We start from the raw sequence: 21,815 nt of genomic DNA, 5'->3' as shown, positions 1-21,815 counted from the left end.
GTACAGCTAACAAAAAAATTTATCAAACAATCTAAACAGGTCAATCTAAACAGTTGATTCAGTTGATTCAAGTCTCGTCCAATACTTTTGATATGGTACAGGGGTTAACAAATGACCCCTAAGTTTTGATCTTTGTGTTGAACCGTTGACGATATTGTAACTTACAACAAAATTAAGAAAAGGGGAAAAAAGTACGAAATGCCCTACTGCGGTTTTGGTTGGTAGATTTGTCAGAAAATAAATTTAAACTGTTTAGCGCTTCAGCTTGTCGCGCCAAGTGGGCCTTGAGCAATACAAAAGGGCCAGGATGGGCTTTTCCACTGACCCAATTAATCAGCCGCTAAAGCAGTCCAATTCATCTACAATAAATATATAAACATGTATGTATATATCTTCTAGGTGATATAGTTGTTGCAGGCTATAACAAAACAATGGGTGCTTCATCAGCTACAACAGCTTCACTTCTCAACCCTCCATTTCTATCTTCAAATTACTACAGGTAACTTTAAATTTTCTTTTAAAATGTTTTTTTACCATATCTAATTGTTATTTTGTTAAAGTTTATATCTTTTTTAACTTTCTTGTTTTTTTAGTGAAAGCTAACATATTTAATTTTATGGGAGTTGTAGATGATTTCTTAAGTGGGGTTTCTGATTTTTGGCTAATTAAGAAATTTATGTTGTTAATTGAGCCTCCATAATCTCCATTATGTCTCATTTCTTGTTTAAATGCATAAAGTTCCTAACTTTTGAATTTTTGAGAAATACATAAGGAAGTTTAAGTGTTTTAGCATTTAGCTGTTATCGTGTTGAATACCAACAATTTGTAGGTTTCTTGGAGTTTATTGTTTCTGGTTCTATTAGGATACCGTGATGACATTAACAATCTTTGAGCTAGTAAAGATTACGTAGAGGGGTGTTTGCTGAATAACTATTTGGATGAATTGTCATAAGCCAGGTATATTATCATAAGGGGAATGGAGGGGTATTTACTGGATAACTATTTCGATGGATTATCTTAAGCCAGGCATCAAAGGAGAATCAATGCAATCATACATTTCTTATTACTATTTGTTATGTTATTTTCTGTTTTTTTGTCTATCTCAACTCTTTGCATTTTCAGCAATTTTTGGACTTAGGTCTTTATCTGTCAGGTGCTAACGTAGATGTACATACTGAATATATCCATATTTAAATTTAAGTGCATTGATTATTGGGGATTATTGATTCTTCAGGATGAGTCAAATGTTTATAGGCATTCACTCAGTCCAGTTGCCAGCACATATCATCTCTATATCCCTTTGTCTCAGTAACCACAATCGTAAACTTGCCAACTACGTGGTTGATAGTGGAGTCTTTTGCTGCCACACTTCTGTAAGATGTTTTGCTACAACTGGCTCATTAAACTTGGACAGTGCACTTGAAAGAAATGTATGGGGTTCAAGTGATTCTCAAAGGTGAGAACATAATTAATATTCTTGATCACTTAGTTCGAGGCTCTCTAGCCATGTAGAAAAATCCTGCAGAAATGCACCTCATACACAAAGCATACAACCTGTTTTTTATAGTTTTTGATGTTGCATCTTTCAGAAGATTTAAAATGACAGAATTATGCAGAAATTATCTAGCAACTTCTTTGCAGAAGTTAAGTGGTATATCATAATATATTTTTGATATTTATTCCTTGTATAACTGATTTAATCTTATTTGATATTATTCTTATTGAATCCTATATTGTAGTTCTTTGCGACTAATTTCCAGCAAGTTACTATAATAGTCTTTAATAATTAAAACTAAATGCCGGTGTTTCACATCTCTAGCAATCTTTTAGCATTGTAAAATAGATATTCCTTTAGGAAATTGGCATCCATGAGATCCGTGTCAAGCTTTTCCTTATATTTCCAAGATTTATTGCACTGCCATTTTACTGGCACTGCCATTAAAAATGGATATATATATATATATATATTACTAAAATAACATAGGCGTATATGTTTTCATTTTCATCTTTAAAGAATGTTCTATAGTTACGGATATCTTTGATCCTTGTTATGAACAGATCTAGTGGGAAGCCTGAAATATCAAAGAAGTCCTTTGACAACGATCTTGAACTAATGTTGCAAGATTTGTTTGATGAAATCAAGTCTTTGATTAGGATGGGTAACAACAATGATGCGTTGGAACTACTTGAAGCCAATTATGAAGTTGTGAAACAACAGATTGAAGCAGGAGATAAAGGCATAGAACAAGTTGCTATTCTTGATGTCATAGCCTTGGGTTACGTAGCCATTGGAGACCTTAAGATGGTTGGATTCTTGTTGAACTTGGTAATTTCTTCAATTTTAGTAATATATAATGTTTATTAATATTTTATGTGGGTTTTAACATCATAAGAACATAGTGACACAATTAAGGAGCTCAATAACCATGTGAGTATTATTTGAAATTATTAGTACTTCTTAGTTGTAATTTTTCTATAGATTCTCTGTCTCCTACCGTATACTAGACACTAGTATACTTATTAGAAAGATGACGAGTAGCGCTAAGTTTAAAGAGAAACTTTAATGAGGATAAATTTGATTTTTCTGTGGTACGTTATTAGTGTTGAACTTTTAATTTGTATTATACATTTATCCTTACAAATTTGGTCTCTTGAAATTTTCTTACCAAAATTTTTTTTGACGTTATTATTTTTTGTTTATGCTTATAGTTAAACAAGGTTGTTAAAGAATTGATGGATGATGAGCCTCTTCTTGATTCAGTGTTAACTCATATGGGAAGTATGTATACGACTTTAGGAAAGTTTGAGAGTTCCATGCATGTGTACAAGAGGGCTCTTGCAATCATAGAGGGAAGATATGGTAAGAGCGTCTTTTATTTTGATGATAGAACGCATATTTATGTTGCATGTTACTTGTGGCACTCAACAAATCTGAATATTACAACATTGGTTGGGTTTTAGGCTTGAACTTCAAGAATTTTGGTGACATAATATGTTATTTCATCTGTATTCTTTATTAACTGCATCTTTACTAGTGACCGGGTCAACTAGACTTGAGAAATACCTTACTGGTTAAGTTTTACCAAAGTAGTGCATCCTCCAAAAGTCATTTACTATTTTAATACTCGATTCTTCTAATATATTTGATGTATATTGAGCAACACAAAGGTTGGTTGTAATTGAGTCATGTTTTTTCTTTTGCTAAATTATAATTGGGTTATGTTAAGTGTTAACTCACTCTGAATAATGGTACTCTGTTGTTAGGCAGAACAAATATTATAGTGTAATTGATTAGATAAAGTATTGTTTCGACAGTGAAGGTCTGACATCAAATTGTTTTGTATAATTTATAGTTTATACACGTGACAAAGAATTTATATTAGGAAATTTATAGGTAATTAAACGAAGAGAACACTTCAACAAAATTTCTCTATTAATAAGCGTTCATCCAAATATTAACTTGATAATTAATCTGATTTTGTTTCCCCTTACTTATAGATGATTTAATAATAGAAAACCCCTCTTATTATAAATTTAAATGGTTAACAAAATATCCTTTAGCACCACATCCATTTAGAAAAAAGTTTTGCACCAACTATTTGTGCCGAGGATTCCTAGTCTCTCAACTTTCATATTGATCTTTCAATTAACTACTTGGATTAGGTCTATTGTTCCCGTGAAATAGTTCTACGATCCATATCCAAATCTTGTTAATAAAAGTTCAGGGTCATGACATTTATTACTTGTGTAGAACTCTAAATAATGGATTATAAAAGAAAGAATAAGTCACTCTTAATAAGAAGCAGGGATTGGATGTGGGTTGCTGAACTACGCACGTAATTTTGTTTTGGTTGGGGCACGGGGATGTGACGAGGTTAGTACGGGGATGTGACGAGGTTGGGGCAGGGCTGCGAGAAGAACAAATTGTGTATTTCAGATGAATACTCCCGACGTCTTTTCTGGTCAACATTGTCTTTTTGTGTTCTATCTTCTCTGGAGAAACCGTTTCATCACAATCGATATATGTAATCGAGAAGTGTGTGAACAAGATATTTGAATTGATTTATTTCTTTAGTGCAATTGAGATATGTGTTATCAAACTTGCGGTGTGAATGCATTGTCATTGACTATTTGTTGACTTGACTATCTCAGTACCTCAACTTATTATGCTTAGTTATTGAATTTTTTATTGTTCATATGCTTCTGCTAATACTTTTAGTTGTTAATTGTTGCAAATATAATCTCAGTACATGACTTGTATTTGTATATTGTGTACAAGGTGAGTTTGAAAAGAAGATGTTACTGACTTCTTCGTATATATATATATATATTGAGAATTATGTCTTTATGTCTTATTAAGGCTGATAAATTTATCAAGGCTGACAAATTGTATTTGATTGTTTCATTAATTTAAATCGAGCTCTTGGTTTTGTTAACGAATTATATGTATTTATATAATATTTTTATGAAAGCTCTGAACTCCCAGGACTTGTAGAATTTCCGTATCCTCGAGTTGCGCACTTGCATATTTGCTTATTAACTTTTAAACCATAAACATGAATGATGATTTTGCCACTAAAGTTCCTACTTCCTAAAGTACCTACTTCCTGGAGTATAAAATTTGCTTAATCATACTAAAAAGAGAAACGAAAACTTTGAAAGCAGGGATTCGTCCCTTAGGTACGCAAGGTGTGCGGCAGCGTACGTACGGAGTGCGACACTTGGCGTATTCCCATATTTTAAGGCTGTGGTGCGCATGGGTGCGGAATTTTCCCAGAGGCTACTTTTTAAGATCCGATTCTCAGTTGAAACACCTATAGTTCTGGTTGTGAGAAGCCCCTCTGCATTTCGTACGCCAACTGTTTCTCCCCGATAGTCTTTTTTCTTCATTCGATGTTCGACATTCTTATCACTGTTGTATTTGTAAATGTGAATATACGGGTGTGTACATGTGTGCCAGTGTATGTACATACGTGAATACGTGTAATATTTCGGGATTGGTGAAAAGTCTTAATTGGAAATTTTACAGGGTTGGCTTTCGAGTAGCACGAGTCATGGCATTTGGGGAATATTCGTACACTGTTATTTGAGCCTTTTATGAGCAACCCCTGTGTGCATGATAATTTTAAAATAAAGAGAACTTACACGGAATATGGCAACCACAATTATCAACCTCTCTATCCATTATCATGTACACCTTGAAACTAATCAGAGTGGTAAGAGAAAAATATCCAATTAACACCACAGACAGAAATATCGACTCCTAATGCTCATGAACCGGCTAATATAATATCCTCCCATAATCATACTTGAAGTAGTTGTTGTATGAGGTGTCATATTTAACCTAAACTTGTACCATATGTTACTTTGAGCATTCACTTCTTCGAAAAATACAGAATCGTGTTCACCTATTTTATCTTCATTTTCTCTGCTCCCTCCATTTCCTCCCACAAATTTGAATATTTGAACCGGGTTGAGTCTACGTAATCAACAAAGGCTCCTTTTACGGGCTTAAAAAATGAAGTAGATAATCTTATTATGCAATCTAAATGCACCTAAAAACTCTATATGAGAGTGATACATCAGTATTATATTTGGATAGGATTATGAATATGAATTCAGTATTATATCATATAGGTTTCGAAGAGGCGAGCAGTCACTAGTCCTATTACCTCATTGATTTTCTTTTCAATTTTTATAATTCCAGCCTTCAGACTGATGTATAGGTTTCCTTGCAGAAACTTTATAATCTTCCTACGATTAGAATGGGTCAATTTATGGGAGATCATTGGATAACAATTTTTGTGATTTAATGCAACTCTTTTCTGATCCATGCTAGCTCGTCAGTTCCTTACAATTCTAGTTTGTTTCATTATGCCTTGCTAAAAGAAGGTTTGATCATATGATAATTTTCTTTTTGTAGGGAATAATAGCACTCTTCTTGTTACACCACTTCTGGGGGTAGGAAAAGTTCTTGGTTTAATTGGGAGAGCAACAAAAGCAACAGACATGTATCATCGAGCAATCACTGTACTGGAAACTAATATGGGTGCAGAAAGCGAGCAATTGGTGTTGCCTTTATTTGCTCTAGGAAATCTTTTAATGAAAGAGGGAAAAACTACGGATGCTGAAAATGCTTTTAACAGGTTGATGTTTCTTGCATTAAGCTGGCATTGTTAATATATTTCTCCAAAATACTTTACTTCATATAACCTTTAATGCAATTTTGTAGAACTTTAAATATATATAAGAAGTTATATGGAGAGGATGATGAAAGAGTTGGAATGACCCTGTGCTCCCTAGCTAATGTGAAGTGTGCAAAAGGTAATATTTATAGCTATTCTTACAGTCAAATAAGTGATAAGTTTCTTAATCCCTTATTTTTCCGGTTTCACTTGTGGTGTTTATGTATAATAACTTTTCCGTCGACTTTGCTTCCTCATAGAGGCCATAATTAACATAAAACATAGACCTATAAGGTCAAATTCTGCAAGTACAATGACAAGGTGAGACGATGACAAAATAAATCATGAGAAATATCTTACCTACTTCTATACTGAAATGAGCCATCTGTAGATTCCCATAATACCTCATCCTGCCACTAAGATGTAATATCTGGTAAGTGCTCTGCTTAGCCTTTAAAAATACGTTGACGTAGTTGAGTTTTAGAGACATTAAAGTCTTAGTACTTTGTTACACCCAGAAGTGATTTATGAAATTATACATGTGGAAGAGGGTGAGAAAAATGAAAGAATGTACAGATGGCAGTTTTAAATATGCATCTCGTGGGGAGGGGAAAAATTGCACTAATTTAAGGTCCAGCATTGTCCTTTATTTCATCTACCTGCTATGCATTAAAAATCTGTTGGATATTATCAAACACTTGTTAAATTATCAAATATTTGTTAAATTTGTTGCAGGTGATGTTGACGAAGCCATTCTTTTATACCAAAATGCCTTGCTGCTTTTAAAAAATTCAAAAAATGTGAATTCAGATGATGGCGTAGTGGAGAAAATAATGATTGACTTGGCAGAATTACTGCACTCAGTAGGAAGGTATCTTTTGGTATTTTATGTCTTTTATGTCCACAAAGATGAACTCACCAAGTTGATATCGTATTCTTATAACATTTGTTCTATTTTATGTAGAGGAGATGAAGGTCGTACTTTGCTGAAAGAATGTTTATTAATTACGGAGAAACATAAAGGCAAAGAGCATCCCGACTCAGTAAGCCACCTTATAAATCTTGCAACCTCATATTCACGTTCTAAGAATTTCGTGGAGGCTGAGCGACTGCTTAGGACAAGTTTGAAAATCATGTCAAAGACTGTGACCCCAGATGATCAGTCCATTACCTTTCCAAAGTTAAATCTAGCAATTACTCTATACAACTTAAACCAAAATGAAGAAGCCGAGCAACTTGCCTTGGAGGTTTTACTAATCCGTGAGAAGGCATTTGGAAAAGATTCTCTTCCAGTTGGTGAGCTTTGCCTTCAATATCAACGTTTTTTTTTTCATTTGCACCACAATGAATAATGAAATAACTTCAAAATTCTATGGTTTGGTTTATCTTAAAAGCTGCAAACTCCCCAATCCTGGCACTTTGCTCTTGATTATGATCCTTGCTACCGTCTCCACTTCATCTTTCCGTTTCTAGCTCTTCTGCTTTTTATCGTTCTACACCTTACGTATGTAATTTGAATTTCAGGCGAGGCACTAGACTGCTTGGTATCCATTCAAAGCAGAATGGAGAAGGATGACAAGGAGCTACTGGGACATCTCCAAAGGGTCCTGCAAATTCAAGAGAAAGCATTTGGAGACGATAGCGAGGAGGTTATAGGAACTCTTAAAAAGATTTTGTTCTACCTTGACAAAATGGGGAGGAAGAATGAGAAATTTGCTGTCCAAAAAAGATTGTCTATGCTTAGAACCAAATACAAACAAATGATTCAACATTAATGAAACATATACTTCTTCTTTAAATGATATTCTATTGCATATTTGCATGTATATTGTAGACGTGTGTGTGACACATCTCCCTTGAATTTTATTTTCGGTTTTCTGAAAAGAATCAAACTTTATTAAATTATTGTTTTTAAATATGCAAAAATGATAGTCATTTGGTAGAGAAATTTTTTATACATCTACAAAAGGAAATTGTAAAAATCAAAATTTTGCTGCGTGAGTGCACGATTTCAGCAAGTATTTTTTAAGAAAATCTTTAATAATTCATAAAACCTGGTCTCCAAAACGAACTTGTAATCACTTTCAGTTTCATACCTTATTTTTTTTATATACATAGAATCTCTCGCACAGTATAAAACAAGACCAGAAAAACAAGATCCGAGAATGCTCCGGCGTACTTTTCCGGCAGTATTGTCACCTGCATGTATCCTCACTGTCATCATCATGTGCTTCCTCTTCCAAATTGGGCAATCCAATGAAAATTCACAGGTACCTGTCCTTTTCATTACAATATATGCATGTGGAATGTGTGTGTTCTGTTTGTACAAAATTCTAAATCTTAGAATGTTGTCCAGGAGGTGACATGCAGTACCACATGCGTGGCTCAAAATTGCGATAGTGAGTTTTATTTTTTAAGTTTTTATTGGTAGTGTGATTTTTATTTTATGATTTTCTTTTAATGGATTTGCTTTACTCTTTTACATTAAGCAACTTATGATAGTTGTGTATTGTGTTTTAAGCTATTGGGATAAGGTACGGGAAGTATTGTGGAGTTGGATGGTCTGGATGTCCCGGTGAGAAGCCTTGTGATGACCTCGACGCTTGTTGTAAGGTTCATGATGATTGCGTTGGACAAAAAGGTACTCCTGCTAATTTCTGTTATCAACAATTCATAGGTAACTATTTTTTATTTTTTTGGGACCTGCCTCGGAGCTATATTTAATTTAAAGGTCGATTCCGTGTGGTTTTGTGACATTTAACGATAATCAGAAGTCATGTGTTTCACTAAATTGAAGAGAATTACTTCATCTTTAATAATACAGCTGCAACATTTAGTAACGATTTAGAATAGTATAGTAGAAAGGGAAGTAGTTTGTGTTTTTATTGAGGTGGAGTCGTTTTCTGAAGGTTGATAAGATTGTTTGTCTTAACACTGTGCTCATCAGTAAGGCAGCAATAATGGATACGATTTATCTTTATGGTCGTGTAACGATTTCACTTTGCTGTATCTTCACAATCTTAACCTCTGATTTAACTGCTTGGGAGGAATGAAATGGCTTGGGGAAATAGAATGAGATGTGTCCTATTTTGTGGGAATGTATTCATAGTTTCCATTATCATAAAGATAAACTAGAATTAAATGCCACGCCTATTTAAAAGTCGATGCTCATACATTTTTCCTATTCGTATCATTTACAAACATCATCATAGAATGTTATTTGTCTTTTAACCTTCTCTTCAATCTCTTAGTTCCCTTACATTTTTTCTCATTCCATTCGTTGCAACAACTAGTTTTTAATTTTATGGTCTTATTTGGATTGGAACCTACTTTAGAAAGAAAAGAAATTAGTATATAGAAAGGGAGAGATAATTAGCCAAAAGACTTTAATCTTCTAATTGCATGCTTGTTTGTTTAAAATGCTATCATGTCTTTTTTGACTTCATCATTAATTTTCTTGAATCCTTTTCCATAATTGTTACAAATTAAGCATGATCAAAAGGAATCTTGCCGTAGTGTTCCTACCCTCGGCTTGTAAAGGGGTCAAGGCTTTGTAAAGGCAAGTGGGTGACTGTGCAGTTAGAGCATCTCCAATAGGAGAGTCAAGAAGGATGCCAAATCCTACGTGTCATGACACTCTCGGGTGCCTCTCTATTTGAGTCACAAGGGTGCCCAAGAGGTGCCAAGAGAAGTTGTCAACTTTTGGCCTTTTAAATAGAAAAAACTTGGTTGCACTAAAAATATATATTACCCATACTTGTTATATATTTTGCCTAGTTTTTATATGTTTGTGGACCATTTAGGCATCTTACGTGGGATATTAACTATTGGACTTGGAGGGTGGTAATTATGAAGATGGAAGGTAAAATAAAAAATTATTTTTTATGATGTGTTGGACATGTTTGGCACCCCTCAAGGGTGCCACCCAATTGGATTTTGAAGTCAACTTTTAAACATGGAAGGTAATTGTTCTTGTGTTTTCTGGCCAGAATGTAATGAAAAATGAGGATTAAACTCTGGCAAGTGAAGTTTTTTTTATATATACTTTGTCCTGAATTTGCTTTCTCAGAATGAGCAGAGAGCTGAATATCCAAGAGTCATGTAATTAGCTCTTTTTTTCTTGGTGAAATATCTCTAGAGGTGGCCTAGTAGTGAGTCCACAAGTGGAAAATGTTGGTGGATTTTGTTATTTAGATCATATTACTTAAACTGCAAACTAGAAATCTCCAGGTCCCCAGATAGTCTGGTGCAATGATGAGTGTACGTAATTGAGGATAAACAGTGGTATAAAATTAGCAAATTATATGTGCCTTTCATTATCCATTGGTTCTTTCTATATTTAAATCGATTGTATCATTACAACCTTAAAGTGAGAGCCGGATTTTCCTTTCTAGAATCCAGCCTCTCTTATTCCTACATTGCACTTTGGCTAAAAAAAAATGAATATTGCACTTTGATCACATTTTGTTGTGGACTGATAATTTTATACTAGAAGTCATGCTTGATGTGATTATGCAAAAAAGGGACTTGATAGAAGTCTCGCAGACATACCAAAGGCAGTTGTAACAACGATGTCTCCATATTTTCAGGTATGAATAACGTGAAATGTCATCAGAAGTTCAAGCGCTGCATAAAGAAAGTACAAAAATCTGGAAAGCCCGGGTTTTCAACAGTCTGTCCTATCGACGTGGCTGTGCCTACAATGGATCAGGGTATGGACATGGCCATAATGTTTAGCCAGTTTGGAAACTCCAAGCTTGAACTTTGATTTAAACAACACACTCATTCAAAAATGGAATTTTGATTTAGCATAGTCATTCTTTTGTGTAATCAACTGCAACAATTTTAAAACTAAAGAACCATTCTTATGCTTTTTTTTAAGCATTTTCTATATCTTTGGAAATTGGAGTCCACTTTTGTTTTTTTGTTTTGTAGTTTAAACGGTTCTTTAGTGTGGGCCTGATAATTAGTAATGGCGTCCAGTCCGCCAGGGGCGATTTTCACAACAATCTGTTTTTAAACTGTTGGATCGAGAAATGGGCAGCTCTGATTTAAAAAAATATATATTTATGTTTCGCGGAAACTTTTGGTACGTCTCGTTCCCTTGCCCTCTATCCTTCGCATTGTTCTCTTCTGCTTCACATTCCGCACCTCAAAAAGTACCAACCAAACTCTTGTGTTCTTGGCGATTTCTTCCAAAACTTGAGGGAAGATCCACAAAATTTAAGGTATCATTTCTCTCTAAATTTGTTATTTATTATGGCGGATAAATTATTTGCTCTGCATGTTTAGTTCAAAAGAGAAAAACGAGAAGAAAAAAAAAGTTGATCATGCATTACATCTTGATGATTTAAGTACGAATGAAGTGTTAGGTGAAACTAACAATGAGCCTAACACCCCGCGATTTGATGACTTTGAATATGAAGATAATTTTGGAAAAAACGAAATTCTTGTTAACATTGATGAGATTAGGAACTTGTTGATGTTGAGGAAGATGATTTTGAGTTGGGGGGGGGGGGATTTTTGAAAATGTGGATGGAAATGGTGTTCCATATATGTATCAAAAGTTTCAATCTTTGGAAGATGCGAGAATTTTTTTTTAAGACATATGCTTTAAAAAATGGATTCTAATGTGAGTTCCAGTAAAAGTTGTAACATTGTACTTCCTTATAGTATCTGTCTTTCAATGAAAGAATTTTACATATATATGTGGATTCTTGTTTTGCTATCATTTTATTGTGTGATAAAACTTATGATTGATTTGAACTTTACGAGCTAAACATGGCAGTGATATTTAACAGGTTTCATTTATTATTTTATTTTTATTTTGTTCAGACACTTTGAGGTGGTTGAAGCAAGATTTTTTTGATCATCATATAACACTGTTGAAGCAAGATTTCTTCGATCATCATATAGCACTTTTGTTGTTATACAACATGCTTTGGCCACAAAATCTGTTAAGGGGTTTGGTCAAGGAACAAAAATCTGACTTCATCCTTGTTCTCTGTAAGTTTTTTACATTGAGTTTGCTCAAGGAATAAACTTCTGGCATCATTTCAGGTCCTATCATTTTGCTGCTTTTTATCGTCATTCGTAGGTAATTTTATCTGAAACTTCGTATATCTAGCATTTGCAATTTTATCTGATATAAAATCTATTTAATAGAAAGTTAAGCTTCCGGTCATTTTACACCATCACATTTCCCATATACCATATCCATATGTTGTATTTGTGTTCTAATTTAGTAGGTGGTATGGTCGAGATGCTTTCACGACATAGGCAATAGCGTTACAACTCTAACTCTTTTACACAATAGAACAGAAACTGAGGCCCTTACTTCTTACAACTTAGAACCCCAGACCACAGTTCATATATTGCACCGGTTACATTATCACAAGATTGACTAGCAAGCGACATCCTGGAAATATATTACTATATCTGTAAGTTGTAACCATACATTCATCATTTCATCAACATGATCTCTAGCTACGAAAAGCTTCTGTGGAAAGACAATCTACCATCCACACAATATGATGGTGACAACCTACTCTGTATAGATAAGAAATATATAGACAACTGCATTGACTGCAAACAACTTAAGGGAGGAGGTGCAGAGATTTAATACGTCATAGGCTTCTAGCGAATGGAGAATTTAAGAGAGAAACATCAGGTAATCTCATCTTCTTCTGTACATTCCTTGGATTTGCTTCTGGCATAAAAAAAATCAGTATTCATCCAAATATGTGTATAGTGTATCATCTTTCTTTAGTCTGCGTTTAGTAAGCAACGCCTTAAGGAGACGTTTACTTTTTCCGGGAATATGGTCGCCCACTTTGGAGTTTTCTCCATCCACATTGTGACGCATTGAAAATGAATTCCGGGACTCCAAAAGATACTAATAGATATAAAAGAGAACAAAATCAATGACCGACACATGAGCAATTGAATTCAACAACGCTTATGCTTAGTGAAGAATCTCTAGAAAGTGGGTAAAACTGTGTGTGCGGACATGAATTTCACACCGAATAGTGGAATTCAAATGACATGAATTGAGTTGCCATTTCTTATATTTGAACGTCTTGGAATCGAATGAAATCTAAATCCAAATGCGTCTGCTTGCTTGAACATGTTATTCGTAAGAAACTGAGTTGACGAATTAGAACATACCCCTTGTCTTAAGTTTGGGGTGGTAGGCCGACTTAGATTTGGGGTGGTTGATCTTGAGTTTGGAGTGCTGGATCTCGAATTTGGTGACACTGGCCTGCTAGAGAAGGATCCAAAACGTAGAAGAGGAAATCGATGTGGTGAAACTGTTCGCTTCTCTGTTTCACAAGGTTCAACATGTATTTGTACTTTAGAAAACATTTAACTATTACAAACATAAAAAATGAAGAGAAACAGTTGTGAAGATTTGAATGATGCGGGATTTGATGTCAAGCAAACCTAAAAATCGTTTTGACACGTTGCCGCTGAACATTAAACTCTGATGTTGCTGTGATAGTGCAGAAGGTGACGGGGAACGCTCTTTTCTGAGTCACAATAAGCAAAGAGTTCAAATATTGATACTTTAACAGCCAAATGGATGGCACTAAATGCATACATATCAATTTTGGAGCTAATTAAGAAAGAAAGAACTTGAGATGCTGTGCTTGAAGTTACCTGACTGAAGATAATGGTGTTTCTCTGACTGTAGCTCGAATAGCTTTAAGAAAACATTCATTCAGCTTACAAGTAAATATTGGTTGTACAGAATGCTAGCCTCTGGAAATAGAATCACAAGTTTAGAAGCTTTACCGTTCTTTACTTCACGCCAATCATCTTGATCATCAAGATTACATCCTTCGTACTTTGCTTTACTTCGGTGTCCACCATACATGGTCGCTCCAACTGAACATGAAGCATGAAACAAGCCATATCCGTTATGTCCCATGATAAAGAGAGATATAAAGAGGCAAAGACTTTCAATGATGTGCTTAGAAACTAGTACAAGATTTAAGAAAAGAAAATGAAAGCACGCATATGGAATATAGACTACTGAAAAGAAGATGTTATTGCCTGGCAAGATGTAATGCTTATGGTGCTTGGGGGTATTAATCTCCAGTGACTGCTGGGAGAGGCCTTCTTGGTCTATATATGCCTGGCATGTCCGCAGTCGCTGACATATCAGATCACGAAAATGCAGAGGATCAGAAATGCATACAAATATCTAGTGCATTAACATGAAAGAAATTGGGGTATGTTTGCAGAAATTTTAGATAGCATACCTGTTCAATGTGGGAAACTCGGATATTTGTTACAGAAACTTCATCAATTTTCTCACTCAAGAGATCATTAACCTTGTAGGATACTGATCCCAGATGGTCTACAGTACTAACAAGGGCTTTGATAGTGTAAGTTTTTAATGCATCCACCGCTCTGCATGAAGTTTGAGTAAAGGTAAAATATTACTGATACACAGATTGTACCAAGTCTAAGCTTAATTTACATGACTTTTTAAGTACTCACATCTGTTTTGAGTTGTCATTGGTGAATGATTTTTCAAAATATTCCGCAGCCAAGTACAACTGATTTCTCAGGTTCTTCAAATCCTGAAGAATTTTGATAACAACTTTAGGTCAGTTGAAAAGGTTTTCAAGTATTCATGTAGCTAAGCATGTATTGCCCTCCAGTCTTATTTTCCTCCCAGCCCATGATTACATTTACATGCTTAGGCAGACTTTTATCAAATGGTGAAGTGCATTGTACTTGACTTTTGCAAACTTGTTAAAAAATTGATAGGGAAAAGAAATGGATTCAATCCAAGTGAAAGATAAGTGTGATGTAGAATATATAAGAGAATCATGAAAATAGACAAACCTCGAGACTGTTGGAAAAGAGCAAACTTTGGTGCATAGAAACTTCATCGTAGTTAGCTGAATCTGGGGGTAGGCGAATCGCTGCAGATGCTGATGCCATTGTTTCCATTCTTTAGATGCTTGCAACCAGAATTTCCTTATCCTGCACCAACCATTCCCACAAACTAAATCATAATCCTAAAACGAATCTATAACTGTAATGAAAGGCAATCAAGACATGATTATGCAAGATCATCTAACATTAATCCAACATATTATGAAACTTTATTAAAAATTAAAAAACCAAAAACACCTAAACTAATGAAAACCTAATAAATAAAGAACCTAAAACTAGAACTAGAGTACAACCAAGGAAACAAATTGTTCTTAAAAGCATAAACACAATTAAAATTGATTAAGCTAGAAATATGCCTTGCATTAACTTATAAACTTGAAAAAGACTCTATCAAATGAACCACATTCCAAAATGCCATTACCTACATTAGACCATTACAATTTAATAATTCCAAAACAGAACCATAGTCATCAAGGAAATGGTCTGTCACCGGGATAAGGTCTACGTATCTCACTTTTCGATACTTACTTTCCGGTGGAATCCGCGGGTAACTTTGGTTTGGTTCAGACCAGTACAGTATACAACCTCATAGCTCCAAAAAGTTTACCATCAGGCATCATAATTAAGTAGTAATTATTCCAAATTACTCGAAAAATCATAGTGTTATATCAGTATGCAATGCACATCCCCAACTCCCAGAGAATTCAGTTATAAACTAAAAAAGAAGAGGGAATGACAGACAGACTTACTTACTAAAATGTTGAGCAGGTGAAAGCAAGAAGAATCTGAATCCCAGATTATAAGTATCCTATATAGGTCAAATGTGAAACAAAATAAACACTTACAATATTTATACAAGCAATAGGCTCTACAAAACAGTTAGTCTAAGTGGGTTGGTACTGTAAAAGATTTAAAATTTGACTTTACCAATACCAAAAACACAAAAGCACAATAACAAAAAAGACAGAAGTGGAGAACTAACAATAATGGCTATGTGTTAATAGGATAAAGCAATGAAAAAGAATGAAAGGGGGCTAAAACACACATCCCATTGAGGCAGGCACGTATGAATGTGTCTGAATAATATAGGATTTCTGAGGGAGGGGGGTGATGAAAATTTGTGTTGCATGCACTCTCTCCCCACCCACTACTGCAATTTCTTTAAACTTAACTGGAGTGGGCCTCCACTGCCCCATCCCATTCTTATTTTTTTGGTTAATATATCCAAAATTCTACTCTTTGTGAACTTGTTTGTCTTCTCATCATTGCCCTTGTCTAGAGCTACATTATTATTTTTTGGATGGAATACAATATAATCTCACTCTTAAACAAAGATCACATTTCTTTATGTGCCATTTAAGTATTAAATATTTCATTTTTGCAGTTTTTTTATTCCGATTTGAACATATCCCTAATCATAAGAAATAGAAATAATTAGGTAAGATTTATTAATCTATCATCTTCAAAATTATTAAATCTGACTCATATTTTAAACGAGAAAAGTATAAAATTTAGGAAAATAGTGAACTCTATCACTCATAACTAGAGGTGGCCAGACGGCCGGTTTGAGTCGGACCGCCCGTGAACCGGCTCGCCTAAAACTCGCTTGACTCGGCTCGTTGCGTGCCGGTTAATTATTCGGCACTAACCGGCTTTAGAGGCGAACCGAACACGAATCAGGAGTACAGAAACCGCGAACGGACCGGCACGGCACGTGAACCGGCCCGTGTGATTCGTAAACGATTAAGAACTGGATTAGTCGTAATTCGGCCCGTTATTCGGCACTAACCGGCCCGTTATTCGGCACTAACCGGCCCATTATTCGGCACATGAGCGTAACAAAACAACGGTCACCTGCGCACTCTCCAACGTTCACCTGCAACTTGCAGCTCTCCAACGTTCACCTGCAACTGCAACCTCCTCCAACGTTCACCTCTTTATTCTCTATAAATAATCTCGACCTCATTGTTAAGCTGTCTCACTATCAATCTCTCAATCTCTCTCACTCACTCGATTTATCTCTGTTCTCTCAAGCTCTCTGCTCACAATACAGTCACAGCCTCACAGGTCACTAGTCACTCAGTAAGTCACAACTCACAACAACACAGTTAGTCAGTTACACAAGTCGCACACGTAAAGAAATTCAGGCGAAGTTACACGGTTTTTTCGAACAAATCCGGCAACACTGCAACAAATTCCGGCGAGTTCAATTTTTTCAGGCAATTCTTTCTGAACAATGGAAGAAGGAAGGGGTACTATTTCTTCTCAGGGATCGAGTCAAGCAACTTCTATGCGACCTCCTCGACCGGAAGTTGGTAAAATTCTTCCTCAGTTTTTTTGTTTTTATGTTCATATTCGTGTTCTTATTGTTAATTTCTGGGGCCACAAACCTTTATTTCTCTTTCTAGGATTAGTTTGTTGACGATGATGTGATTTTTCTTCTTTTTCACCAGATATAATAGAATGTAGTTTGTTGAAAGTGAATTAATTTGAATAGTATAAACTGGAAATTATTATTACATTATATTTTGACTCCGTACATATAATTGACTCAGCTTCTTTTGATTGTTTATATTATTGTGTACGTAAATTATTATTACATTATATTTTGAAGTTGTTGGACCAGGACGTCTCTAAATTATATTTTAGAGATATTTAGATGCATGTTCGGAAGTTGGTAATTTTGTACATGTTCGAATATGTATATTGTTAATTTATATATATATTGTTAATTTTGTATATATTCGAATGATGTATATTATTAATTTTGTATATGTTCGAATTTTGCAGGGTCCTCTTGTACGTCTACGAGACATTCCTCGCACGTTTGGAATTATTTTTCGAGACAGGCAGTACCGAAAGATCCCAACAAATTTAAATGCTTTTGTTTACTTTGTATTCAAAGCGGCCGAAATCAATCCCCGTTTCTTCACTCTAAAGGTGCCGACACAGGTACACTTGATCGACACTTGAAAACGCATCACGGAATTTCGAAATAAAGTCACGAAAGTGGAGAAGCACGCGGAGAATCACCGCAACAAACACAAATTGGTGGTTTTGTGACATCGTCTCCTGGTGGAGGTATGCCTTTCAACTATAGTCGAGATAAAATGATCGAATCTTTTGCTACTTATATTACACTAGACGAGTTACCTTTTTCTCACGGTGAGAGTCCTAATTTAGAGCACATGATGAAAGAATCAATAAACCCGGCTTTTAAAAGAATTCCTAGGAACACGTTTAAACGTCACACACAAAAACAATATTATAGTCAACGTGCGCAATTAATTGAATTTTTTCGTGATTATGATGGCATGGTTTCTTTAACTAGTGATTGTTGGAGTTCGAGTTGCGGTGAGCCATATATTTGTGTTACCGTGCATTGGATCGATTCTGATTATTTTTTACAAAAAACGAATAATTGCCTTTGATGTTATGGACGAGCAACACACGGGTTATAATATAAAGACGAGAATTGTCGAAACTATTAACGAATTTAATTTGCAACACAAGGTGTTTACTATTTCTTTGGATAATGCTTCGGCAAATGATAAAGCTATTTACTATATTGCACAAGATATTCCTACTACTTTAGACGATATTTTTTTGCATGTTAGATGTTGTGCACACATTGTCAATTTATCGGCTCAAAAGGGTATTCAACAAATAACCGAATTTGTTCGACTTATAAATTACTATGCGAGGCAATTAAATATAAGATAGTTATCACCGAGTTATATAATTCCGATCCAAGAAATCAAGTGGAGGATAGACTTATTACCGAAAATGATTGGGACTTGGCAAATAGGGTACGTGATTTTCTTGATTGTTATGCACGTGGTACTAAGATATTTTCTTACGTTTACGAGCCAAATGTACATCTTGTTATTATTGAGTGTGTTAATATTATTACTACTTTAAAAGCATATGAAGAAGATAATTGTTTTGGTGCAATTATTGTTGATATGAAAAAAAAGTGGATAGAATATTTTACCGAATTTCCTTTTATTTATGGTGTTGCATGTCTTATTGATCCCGGTGTTAGAAAAGAAGGTTTAAAAAATATGTTAGAACATTATTACTCGGTATTAGGAGTTTCATATAATCACGTGCTTTATGTGCAAAATTGTTTAGACTTGTTACACCGTCTTATAGATCTATACACTCCTAGAACTCAAAATATTATACCACCTAAGACTAGCCAGTCTAGTAGGTTTAATCCCACATTGCTTGGTATCCTAACTAAAAAATAAAAGTGTAGAATTTCCGAAAATGCATCTACACCTCAAACTTCATTTAGCATGCTTAGAGAGTTTTTTTCATATAACTATGAGTTCGATGAGGATTTTTCAATACTAACATGGTGGAAGAATCACGAGAACCAATTTCCGGTATTAACTAAAATTGCAAGGGATATTTTAGTAGTTCCCGCCTCTACCATTGCTTCCGAGTCTGCTTTTAGTGCCGGTAGAAGAGTATTGGACGAGAAAAGATCAAGTCTTGCACCGGATGTGGTCAAGATATGTGTTTGCAAAAAGGATTGGGATCAAGCGGCAAAGAGACAACAAGGGATGAAAAAAAATGATTCGGACGGCGAAGAGGATACTTGAATGACGATGGACACTTCATCGGAATCGGGTATGTCAGCGAACGATCCACGAGAAGAAGAAGAATTTGAATAGTTGATACTATTTGTTTGCCTTGTATTTTTAAAATTTGTTATATTTTGTATCTTATTTTTAGAGAGGAGTCCTCTCAAATCAATTGTAACATTTTTTTTAATTAATAAAATTTATAGAGATACCGTCCTCTTTTCCTTATAAACATGTTAGTTTTATAAATTCAAAAAAAACACAATTTTGAAAAGAAAAATTGAAGTTACAAAAAAAATAGCTTCTTTCTGCACCTTCAGTACTATTATGTCACTTATTTGCAAAACAAACTTTGTTTTTAAAAATAACAAATTTGTTTTTATTATTTGATTAAATAAAAATGTTGAAATGTTAAAATGTGTTAAAAATTGAAAATGTTAAAAATTGAAAATGTTAAAAATTGAAAATGTTAAAAATTGAAAATGTTAATAACTGAAATATTATTTGCAATTATTTTGATTCTAGCCGTACAAACTTTAGAATGCACTGCTAAAAATATAAATATATAATTATTTTTGAGTCACTCACTCACATCACAAGTCACCATCACAAAGTCACAATTCACCATAAAAAAACAAAAAAAAACTTAATACTGCCACTTGCCAACTTGCCAGCAGTTGCCACTTGCCAACTTGAACAAACTTCCAGTTCTTATTCGCCTGGATTCAATTCGTCTGGATTCGTCTGGATTCGTCTGGATTCGTGAACCGTGAATTCGTATTCGCCTATTCGTAGAACTCGCCTAGCTCGGGAAAATCATCTTATTCACGAGCCGAACACGGCTCATTGTTTCATCAAACCGGCCCAACTCGGCACGGCTCGTTCACTACCACGGGCCGTTCACGAGTTATCTGAGCATTGGATCGGACCGCCAAAAATTCGACACGGCACGCCCGGCCCGATCGTCTGGCCACCTCTACTCATAACTAGGTGTAACACTCTGTATCTTATCTATATACTCTTTATTAATAAGCGAAACAATTTATAATTTGGTGCTAAAAGTACCAAAGTACCAAATTTGGTACTTACCTGATATAAGTCGACTTCTATTCTCAATAAACTTTGTTTTTAACACAAAAAGAATTATGTTTTTTGTAAATTTTTTTTTAGTTATTGTTCATCCAATCGTAATTTTTATCGATAACTAAGTAATATTAAATAAACTATATTGCAAAAGCTAATTATAAGATAATTATCAAATTAAAGTAATTACAATAAAATTATCTAAAGAACACATACTTGGTTCGTAAGATAGAGATACAATTCGTTTCACAAAAATAAAATTAATATGTTAGATTTCTATATCAAGTAAAACAATGCAAAATTATATTTTATAGTGGAAAATTTCATAACTAATTCGATTCTTTTTAACCACATAACTATTTTTTACAAGTAGCAATTTAATATTGATATTAATATATTAATTTTAATTCATGTTTTGCATGGATTATGAATAATTCTCTACAAATATTAATTCGATATTTTTAGTCTCGGGCCCGCGTGTCGCACAGGTTATCTGTTAGCATATAGCAGAATACAAAGAATATCTTTGTATTTAAAACTGAAGAAGGAAATGCATACAATTAACCAATCTGAGACTGCCTACACATATAAGCTAACATTAAACTAACTCTCCTATAAAACGAGAACTAGTACTAGCTACTAACCTTATTGAACTAATTCTATCAGACTAATTCTATCTAAAACAAAACCTGGAAACATATCTAATCTGCTATTATTTAGGAACATATAACAGCTTAGACTAATTCAATAAGTCATGGCAAATTCTCATAAATATCTATCACTCCTCCTTGAGATTTGCCTTGGTCATCCCGAGCTTCATGATGAGATACTTCAGTCTAGATTTTGGAAGCGCCTTAGTCATAATATCAGCAAGTTGCAGATCAGTTGAGCAATGATGTATCTTTATAAGAGCATTCTTCTCGGCTTCCCTGATTGAATGATATTTTACATCAATGTGTTTGGTCCTGCCATGTTGTACAGGATTTTGAGCAATTGCAATAGCCGACTTGTTGTCACGATAAAGGTCAGTTGGAGAGCTTTGTTC

At 34.5% G+C, this 21,815-nt stretch overlaps 3 protein-coding genes across 9 annotated transcripts; 2 read left to right on the top strand and 1 right to left on the bottom strand.

Annotated features, from left to right (window-relative positions):
• Positions 1-391: 391 nt before the first annotated feature.
• On the top strand, positions 392-7,987 carry LOC141708288 (uncharacterized). Its single transcript, XM_074511845.1, has 9 exons — positions 392-499; positions 1,235-1,456; positions 2,059-2,326; positions 2,710-2,860; positions 5,924-6,146; positions 6,233-6,324; positions 6,921-7,056; positions 7,150-7,481; positions 7,710-7,987. The coding sequence occupies exons 1-9, from the start codon at positions 432-434 to the stop codon at positions 7,958-7,960; spliced, it is 1,743 nt and encodes a 580-aa protein (XP_074367946.1). The 5' UTR covers positions 392-431; the 3' UTR covers positions 7,961-7,987.
• A 66-nt stretch (positions 7,988-8,053) lies between these two features.
• LOC141708289 (putative phospholipase A2 homolog 1) lies at positions 8,054-11,041 on the top strand. The gene is made up of 4 exons (XM_074511846.1): positions 8,054-8,455; positions 8,542-8,584; positions 8,707-8,826; positions 10,775-11,041. Exons 1-4 carry the CDS (start codon positions 8,351-8,353, stop codon positions 10,951-10,953), a joined length of 447 nt encoding a protein of 148 aa, XP_074367947.1. The 5' UTR covers positions 8,054-8,350; the 3' UTR covers positions 10,954-11,041.
• A 1,410-nt stretch (positions 11,042-12,451) lies between these two features.
• Positions 12,452-16,239, bottom strand: LOC141708287 (protein ABIL2-like). 7 transcript variants are annotated; one of them, XM_074511839.1, is made up of 11 exons: positions 16,023-16,238; positions 15,845-15,903; positions 15,042-15,182; positions 14,691-14,773; positions 14,450-14,600; positions 14,241-14,340; positions 13,980-14,072; positions 13,845-13,887; positions 13,629-13,714; positions 13,353-13,507; positions 12,452-13,080 (listed from the first exon to the last, which is right to left on the bottom strand). In XM_074511839.1, the coding sequence occupies exons 3-11, from the start codon at positions 15,147-15,149 to the stop codon at positions 12,910-12,912; spliced, it is 990 nt and encodes a 329-aa protein (XP_074367940.1). In that variant the 5' UTR covers positions 15,150-15,182; positions 15,845-15,903; positions 16,023-16,238; the 3' UTR covers positions 12,452-12,909. The 7 variants fall into 7 exon arrangements, with proteins under 7 accessions (XP_074367940.1, XP_074367941.1, XP_074367942.1 ...); XM_074511840.1 differs by having other exon boundaries at positions 16,078-16,235; XM_074511841.1 differs by having other exon boundaries at positions 16,141-16,159.
• Positions 16,240-21,815: the final 5,576 nt, after the last annotated feature.

Source organism: Apium graveolens, chromosome 2, assembly GCF_009905375.1.
Source record: "Apium graveolens cultivar Ventura chromosome 2, ASM990537v1, whole genome shotgun sequence".
NCBI classification, from domain to species: Eukaryota; Viridiplantae; Streptophyta; class Magnoliopsida; order Apiales; family Apiaceae; genus Apium; species Apium graveolens.
Note: the sequence above shows the minus strand (reverse complement) of the source record. Positions and strands in the feature narration are given on the sequence as shown.